Source organism: Trichechus manatus, unplaced genomic scaffold (assembly GCF_000243295.1).
Source record: "Trichechus manatus latirostris isolate Lorelei unplaced genomic scaffold, TriManLat1.0 scaffold00048, whole genome shotgun sequence".
NCBI lineage: Eukaryota > Metazoa > Chordata > Mammalia > Sirenia > Trichechidae > Trichechus > Trichechus manatus.
In genome coordinates, this window is record NW_004443984.1 from 9783045 (window position 1) to 9792120 (window position 9076).

The following is a 9076-nucleotide window of genomic DNA, read 5'->3' on the forward strand; positions in this document are numbered from 1 at the left end:
AGTCCTCTTCACATCCAGCAAGTAAGGTTGTGTTAGCCACATATCACAGCTTGTTAATGAGTCTTCCTCCTATCCTGATGCCGCTTTCTTCTTCATATAGTCCAGCTTCTCAGATTATTTGTCCAACATACAGATTAAATAAGTGTAGTGAAAAGATACAACCATGATGCACACTTTTCCTGATTTTAAATCACGCAGTATCCCCTTGTTCTGTTGGAATGACTGCTGCTTGGTCTATGTACAGGTTCCTCATGAGCACAGTTAAGTGTTCTGGAATACCCATAGAAGCCCTGGTGGTGCAGTGGTTAAGTGCTCGGCTGCTAACTGAAAGGTGGGCAGTTCGAACCCACCAGCCGCTGTGAGGGAGAAAGACATGGCAGTCTGCTTCTGTAAAGATTCACAGCCTTGGAAACCTTATAGGACAGTTCTACTCTGTCCTATGTGGTACCTATGGGTCAGGATTAACTCGACGGCAGTGGGTGGGAATACCCATTCTTCAGAATTTTATCCATAATTTGTTATGATCCACAGTCGAGTGCCTTTGCATAGTCAATAAAACACAGGTAAACATTTTTCTGGTATTCTCTGCTTTCAACCAAGATCCATATGACATTAGCAATGATATCCCTGGTTCCACATCCTCTTCTGAATGCAGTTTGAATTTCTGGCAGTTCCCTGACAATGTAATGCTGCAACCATTTTTGAATTATCTTCAGCAAAATTTTACTTGTGTGTGATATTAATGATATTGTTCGAGAATTTCCACATTCTATTGGATCACTTTTCTTTGGAATGGGCACAGATATGGATCTCTTCCAGTCAGTTGGCCAGGGAGCTGTGTTCCAAGTTTGTTGGCATAGACTAGTGAGTGCTTCCAACTTGCATCTGTTTGTTGAAACATCTCAATTGGTATTCCGTCAGTTCCTGGAGCCTTGTTTTTCACCCATGCCTTCAGTGCAGCTTGGACTTATTCCTTCAGCACCACGGGTTCTTGATCATATGCTGCCTCCTAAAATGGTTGAACATCAACTAATTCTTTTTGGTACAGTGACTCTGTATTCCTTTCATTTACTTTTGATGGTTCCTATGCCATTCAACATTTTGCCCATAGAATCCTTCGATATTGCAACTTGAGGCTTGATTTTTTTTTTTTTTCCTTCAGTTCTCTCAGTTTGAGAAATGCCAAGTGTATTCTTCCTTTTTGGTTTTCTAACTCCAAATATTTGCACATTTCATTATAATACTTTACTTTGTCTTCTTGAGCCACCCTTTGAAATCTTCTGTTCAGCTCTTTCACTTCATCATTTCTTCCATTCTTTTTAGCTACTCTACGTTCAAGAGCAAATTTCAGAGTCTCTTCTGACATCCATTTTGGCCTTTTCTTTCTTTCTGGTCTTTTTAATGACCTTTTGATTTCTCCATGTATGATGTCCTTGATGTCATTCCACAACTCACCTGGTCTTCAGTCATTAGTGTTCAATGAGTCAAAACTATTCTTGAGATGGTCTCTAAATTCAGGTGGGATATTCTCAAGGTTGTACTTTGGCTTTCATGAACTTCTTTTAATTTTCTTCAGCTTTAACTTGAACTTGCATATGAGCAATTGATAGTCTATCCCACAGTCAGCCCCTGGCCTTGTTCAACTAATGATATTGAGCTTCTCCATGGTCTCTTTTCACAGATGTAGCCAATTTTATTCCTGTGTATTCCATCCTGTGAGGTCCACTTGGATAGTCACTGTCTATGTTGTTGAAAAAAGGTATTTGCAATGAATAAGTTGCTGGTATTGCAAAATTCTATCATGCAATCTCCTTTGTCGTTTCTATCACCAAGGCCATATTTTCCTACTACGGATCCTTCTTCTTTGTTTCCAACTTTTGCATTTCAATCACCAGTAATTATCAATGCATCTTAATTGCATGTTTGATCAATTTCAGCTGCAGAAGTTGGTAACAATCTTCAGTTTCCTCATCTTTGGCATTAATAGTTGCATGTAAATTTGAATAATAGTATTAACTGGTCTTCCTTGTAGGTATATGAATATTATCCTATCACTCACTGCATTGTACTTCAGGATAGATCTTGTAATGTTCTTTTTGATGATGAATGAAATGCCGTTCCTCTTCAATCTGTCATTCCCAGCATAGTTGAACATATGATAGTCCAATTCAAAATGGCCAATGCCAGTACATTTCAGCTCACTAATGCTTAGGATAAGGACCTTCAAGCACTCCATTTCATTTTTGACAACTTCCAATTTTCCTAGATTCATACTTCGTACATTCCCTGTTCCAATTATTAATGGATGTTTGCAGCTACTTCTTCTCATTATGAGTCATGCCGCATCAGCAAATGAAGGTCCCAAAAGCTTGACTCCATCTACGTCATTAAGGTTGACTCTACTTTGAGGAGGCAGCTCTTCTTCAGTTGTATTTTGAGTGCCTTCCAGCCTGAGGGGCTCATCTTCTGGCACTATATCAGACAGTGTTCTCCTGCTATCCGTAAAGTTTTCACTGGCTAATCTTTCTCAGAAGTAGATCACCAGGTCCTTCTTCCCAGTCTGTCTTTAGTCTGGAAGCTCTGCTGAAACCTGTCCAGTATGGGCGACCCTGCTGGTATTTGAAATACCAGTGTCATAGCTTCCACCATCACAGCAACATGCAAGCCGCCACAGTATGACAAACTGACAGATGAGTGGTGGATAAGATGGGGTTATGGGTTATTGGGATGAAGAACACAGAGGTAAAGTGTCATTTTCATCACATACAAGAGTACATATATCAACATGATTTATGACTGTTGATGTTGACCTTGATTGCCTGGCTGAGGTAGTGTTTGTCAGATTTCTCCACCACTCTTTTTTCCCCTTCCCATACTGTACCCTTTAGAAGGAAGTCACTATTTACAGTCCACACCTAAACAATGGGGAGTCTTGCTCTCCCTCCTTGAGGAAGAGTATCTACATAAATTATTTGGAATCCTTCTGCATGAGATACTTCTCTTCCGTCCAAATGGCAGAGACAAAAGCAAAATGAATGATTGCTGTTGCTTTAAGCCACTGTGTTTTGGGGGTGCTTTGTTATGCAGCAATATGTAACTGATACATCAGGTCACTGAGACTGGAGGATTGTTTTGGGATTTACTTGATGTATGTTCTTGGACAAGTCAGTTAACCTCTCTGAGATGCTGAGCTTTCTCATGTGTAAAATGGTGCTTTAATACTCATCTTGCAAAATTAACATGAAATTAAATGAAAGACTGTAGGTACAGAACCTGGAGCATAAAGGGTGATTATTATATCAACTCACCAATCAGTGCCATCTCTGGGGGTCCCGTGGCCACCCCAGCCACAGTAGCAGCCGTAGAAACCATAGTTCATCAGGGCATTCTTTCCAGTTACCTTCTCAATCATTGACTTCAGGTCTAACAAGCTCCCTGGCACAGTATGCACACCTGAAAGACAGCCCACGTCCCCAGATGAAACCTAGGCACCCCTGCTCCAGGCCCACTTTCCCAGCATGCTCCTGCCCTTTCTCCCATCCTGGGGCTTGGAGGGACCTAAGTGGGAGAAGAATAAGAAAGGTAAGGGGGAAAAGTACAAAGGAGTGGTTAAGAGTTTAGACATGGAAAATGAGCAGACCTGGGTTCAAATCTTGTTGTTGTTAGGTGCCGTCAGGGCAGTTCCGACTTATAGTGACCCTATGTACAACAGAACGGAACACTGCCCAGTCCTGCGCCACCCTCACAATCATTGCAATGTTTGAGCCTATTGTTGCAGCCACTGTGTCAGTCCATCTTGGTGAGGGTCTTCTTCGTTTTTGCTGACCCTCTACTAAGCATGATGTCCTTCCCCAGGGACTGGTGCCTCCTAATAACACGTCCAAAGTATGTGAGACAAAGTCTCACCATCCTCGCTTCTAGGGAGCATTCTGGCTGTGCTTCTTCCAGGACAGATTTATTCATTCTTCTGGCAGTCCATGATATAGTCAATATTCTTCACCAACACCATAATCCAAAGGCATCAATTCTTTGTCAGTCTTTCTTATTCATTGTCCAGCTTTCACATGCATATGAGGCCATTGAAAATATCATGGCTTGGGTCAGGTGCACCTTAGTCTTCCAGGTGATATCTTTGCTTTTTAACACTTGAAATAGGTCTTTTGCAGCATATTTGTCCAATGCATTACGTCATTTCATTTTGTTTTAAATTGTGTTTTAGGAGAAAGTTAAAACATGATGTCAGATGAATCTTGGCTGAAAGCAGAGAATGCCAGAAAGATGTTTACCTGTGTTTTGTTGACTATACAAAGTCATAACAAATTATGGATAACATTGCAAAGACTGGTAATTCCAGAACACTTAATTATGCCCATACGGAACCTGTACATCGACCAAGAGTCAGTCATGTGAACAGAGCAAGGGGATACTGCATGGTTTAAAATCAAGAAAGGTGTGCATCAGGGTTGTATCTTTTCACCATACTTATTTAATCTGTATGCTGAGCAAATAATCTGAGAAGATGGACTATATGAAGAAGAATGTGGCATCAGGATTGGAGGAAGACTCATTAACAACCTGCAATATGCAGACGATACAACCTTGCTTGCTGAAAGCAAAGAGAACTTGAAACTCTTACTAATGAAAATCAAAGACTACGTCCTTCAGTATGGATTACACATCAACATAAAGAAAACAAAAATTCTCACAACTGGACCAATAAACAAGGTCATGATAAATAGAGAAAAGGTTGACATTGTCAAGGATTTCATTTTACTTGAGTCCACAATCAACGCCCATTTAAGTAGCAATCAGGAAATCAAATGATGTAGTGCATTGGGCAAATCTACTGCAAAAGACCTCTGTAAAGCTTTAAAAAGTAAAGACGTCACTTTGAGGACTAAGGTGTGCCTGACCCAAGCCATGATATTTTCAATTGCCTCATATACATGCAAAAGCTGGACAATAAATAAGGAAGACAGAAGAATTGATGCCTTTTAATTATGGCGCTGGTGAAGAATATTGAAAATACCATCGACTGCCAGAAGGAGGAACAAGTCTGTCTTGGAAGAAATATAGACAGAGTGCTCCTTGGAAGCGAGATGGTGAGACTCTGTCTCACTTACTTTGGACATGTTATCAGGAGAGACCAGTCCCTAGATAAGGACATCATGCTTGGTAAAGTGGAGGGTCAGCAAAAAAGAGGAAGACCCTCAACGAGATGGATTGACACAGTGGCTGAAACAATAGGCTCAAACATAACAACGATTGTGAGGATGGCGCGAGACCGGACAGTGTTTGTTCTGTTGTACACAGCATCGCTATGAGTCAGAACCAACTCGATGGCACCTAACAACAACAACAACAGATGAAAGTTTACAGCACAAATTAGCTTCTCATTCAAAAATTTATACACAAATTGTTTTGTATCATTGGTTGCAATCCCCACAATATGTCAACACTCTCTCCCTTCCCCTTTACACCCTGGGTTCCCTGTGTCTATTCGTCCAGGTTTCCTGTCCCTTCCTGCCTTCTCGTCTTTGCTTTTGGGCAGGTATTGCCCATTAGGTCTCCTATACTTGATTGAACTGAGAGGCCTGTTCCTCACATGTGTTATTTTTTGTTTTATAGGCCTGTCTAATCTTTGGCTGAAAGGTGGACTTCGGGTGTGCTTCAGTTCTGAGTTAGGGTATCCAGGGGCCCGTCGTTTGATTTCCAAGGGCTTTTATTGTGGATCCAAGTAAAATGAAATCCTTGACAACTTCAATCTTTTCTCTGTGTATCATGATGTTGCTTATTGGTCCAGTTGTGAGGATTTTTGTTTTCTTTAAGAAACTCAGAGCAGGATGAGACCCTTGCAACCAACTTCCCCATTTTACACATTGGGAAACCGAGACTCGGTGAAGAAAGGTGCCATGTTCAGGGTTTCACAGTGATTTAGAAACTAAGCAAGCTCAAGAAGACATTATCGCCTTCCCAGACCATTGCAGTGGCAAACCCACCATCTGTCCAACTCAGCGTCTGGTTCCGATGAGGATGATGTCTATAATATTAATAATAACCATTCCTGACTTGAGTCCCTTACACCAGCTCCCTGAGCCTCCATTTTCTCAATTGCAACAGCTAACACTCACTGAGCCAATTCTCTGTGCTCAGCACGTTCTAAGGTCTTCACATGTCTGAACTCACTTAATCCCTAAAACCAACCTGGGAAGAAGGTGCTACTGCTGCTGTTGCTACTACTACTACTATTGCTACTCCTTCTGTTACAATTGCTGCTGCTACTACTACTGCTGTTGCGTACAGTAGTACTGCTACAATAGTATAGTAGTACTGCTACTACTACTGCTACTCCTCCTTCTCCTCCTGCTACTGCTACTACTAGTAAACGAACAAAAAAACCCACTGCCGTTGAGTTAATTCCGACTCATAGTGACCCTATAGGACAGAGTAGTACTGCTCCATAGGGCTTCCAAGGCTGTAATCTTTACAAAAGCAGACTGCCACATCTTTCTTCCACAGAGTGGCTGGTGGGTTTGAACCGCCGACCTTTCGGTTAGCAGCCAAGCGCTTTAAGCACTGCGCCACCAGAGCTCCTTACTACTACTACCGCCCTCATTTTGCAGTTGAGGCAACTGAGACACAGAGAAGCTGAGTCACTTGTTCAAGGTCGCTCAGATAGTAAGTGGCGGAGCTGGGATTCACACCCAAGCAGTCGAGCTCCAGAGTCTACCGACCAAATCCCTGCACTTGGCTGCATCTCTGCACAGCAGAGTTGAGGCCGCTGCCTTAGCAACTTTGCAGGATTGCTGTCTGCGTGCACCATTTGTAATCTGTAGTGTGAGCAGTCCCTTCTCTTACTCATGTTGGGACTGGTCCCTATCTTTCCACGGCCAAGGAGTCTCCAGGGATCTGGCAGGGAAGCAAAGGACTACCTGTCAAGGGGTTGTGTCTGTGGTTACAGGCCTGCAGGGAGCCCTAAAGCCAGGTGCTATACAGTTACCTCCCAGCTGGGAAGTGGCAACAGTGGGTTGTGTCAAAGGCCTTGACAAGCCTGAGCAGAGAATGACCCAGGAATCATGCACTAGATTATGTGTATAAGGGTCTTGATTTTTATTTGTTTTAACTTTATTTTGTTTTATTCTGCATCCAAGTAAAAAATCTGCCTCCCAAATTTGCAAACCACACATCCTCCATAGATCACACCCTCTACACACCTGGCATACGTTGTCTCCTGGAATCCTTCCCCAAGCCCACCAGTTGAGTATTATTATCCCATGTTACCGGTAAGGAAACTGAGATTCAGAGAGGGGAAGGCTCTTGCTGACATCTATACAGTTGATAAGTGCAGAGTCAAGATTCAAACTCAAGTCTCTACAACCTCCAAAACTCATCTCCTTCCCACTACCTTATTACTCCTACTGGGTGGAAGGTCACAAGTTCAAAGGTCATAGGGTCACACTTACTACAAGTCAGGAACCAAGCCAGCATGAGGAGGGCCTTCATCTCTGGGGTTCTGGAAAAGAAAACACATCCCTGTGACATAACTATTAAGTGACGAGTCCAGGGCCCCTTCAGACTCCAGCCCAGTCTCCCCTCCGGCCCCACCTGTTCTGCTGGATAGGAAACAGACCAACTGAGGCATGAAAAGACTGGGCAAAATCCTCAGGGAGTTGATCCAAGAGGACCCGTGGTGGCAGAAGGCATTGTGGAGGCATTCGTGGGGATCTTGTCCCCAAAGAGGCAAGAGAGAACCTTCCCACCAGAAGTTCACCTAACTGCAAATGCCCAGACCCCCTGGGAGAAAATGGCAAAACGTAACCAGAGAAATAGGCGAGATTCTCCAATGGAGATTTGGTGGCCCAAGTTGAAGGGCAGGAGTGGGCATTAGCTAAATATGGCCCTTGGTGAAGGATGCAAGATCCCGGCAAAGAAAAAAGAATCCTGGACTGAAAGAGCAACTAGTGCAGGGGTGGGAGAACGGAAACCAATGTTTCTATGTCTGTCGTTGTTAGCTGCTGTCCAGTCGGCTCTGTTTCATGGCGACTTTATGTGTAGCCCTTACTGTGTCCTCACTGTGCCCTCACTGCCCTCACTGTGCCCTCACTGCACCCTCACTGTGCCCCTCACTATGCCCTTACTGTGCCCTCACTGTGGCCCTCACTGTGCCCTCACTGCATCCCTCACTTCATCCCTCACTGTGCCTGCAGCCTCCCTCCTCAGAAGTATGGGTGCTCCTTTGAGCCAAGGGTGATGTGTTTCTTCCCATCCTCTACCTTCTGGGACAGAACTCCCATCTTCCCTCCTCAGTATGTGCCTTTGGCGAATACACCCATCGCTTGTCTAGAGACCAAAAAATCATACACAGAATGCAAAGGAAATTCCAAGCATATCGGGCCATGCTTGGTTCTAATTTGGCCTCTCAGATGTACCTTACTGGCAGCTGCTTGCTTCTCTTCCCTCCCGAAATCCTTGCTTTTCCGCAGCTGCTCTGCGGGCACACTGTCTGCTGCGTCTTCCCCTTCGGTGCCCTGCCGTCTCCGAGTCCCTGGATTCAGTGGTCCCTTGTGCCAGTGCTCTGTCCCTAAGCCCTGGCACTGCCCAAGCCTGGTCTACAAACACAGAGACTTGGACTCTCCAGGGCTCCTGGCTTACTGGCCCCTCCATCCCGCCCTTTGTCCAGCAGCTCCTCTGAGTTCCAAGGACATTCCTGAGGGTTCTGTCTACCCACAGCCTCCGCTCTGAGGGCTCTACCCTGCCAAGGAAAATGGCTTTAGACCCTGCCACTTCTGCACCTAATTTCCTCTGCTGCCTCTCTGAGCTTTGACAGCAGGAAGACGAAGGTGCCAGCTACCACTTACTGGGCTTTGCCATGTGCCAGGCAGATGGGTGCTGTTGGGGCTGCTCTGCCGACAGACGGTCCATCCCCTTTAATGGTTGTTTGTTGAACAAATGAATGACAGCTCTTGAATTTTACAGGTAAGGAATGGAGGCCCAGGAGGGTGAAGTGAGTTGCCCAAGGGCTCAGCCCAGGACTCTGAATCTTACTCCTTAGACCAACTACTCCACTGCCCCGAGA

The 9076-nt window shown here is 44.3% G+C and overlaps 1 protein-coding gene across 1 annotated transcript in view; it reads right to left on the reverse strand.

Annotated features, from left to right (window-relative positions):
* Positions 1 to 7503, reverse strand: part of PLA2G5 (phospholipase A2 group V) — a 10422-nt gene extending 2919 nt beyond the window's left edge. Inside the window, exons 1-2 of the mRNA XM_004377272.2 lie at positions 7464 to 7503; positions 3309 to 3453 (exon numbers count right to left, since the gene is read on the reverse strand). Coding sequence (XP_004377329.1) covers positions 3309 to 3453; positions 7464 to 7503 — 185 coding nt within the window. The remainder of the gene's footprint in view (positions 1 to 3308; positions 3454 to 7463) is intronic.
* Positions 7504 to 9076: the final 1573 nt, after the last annotated feature.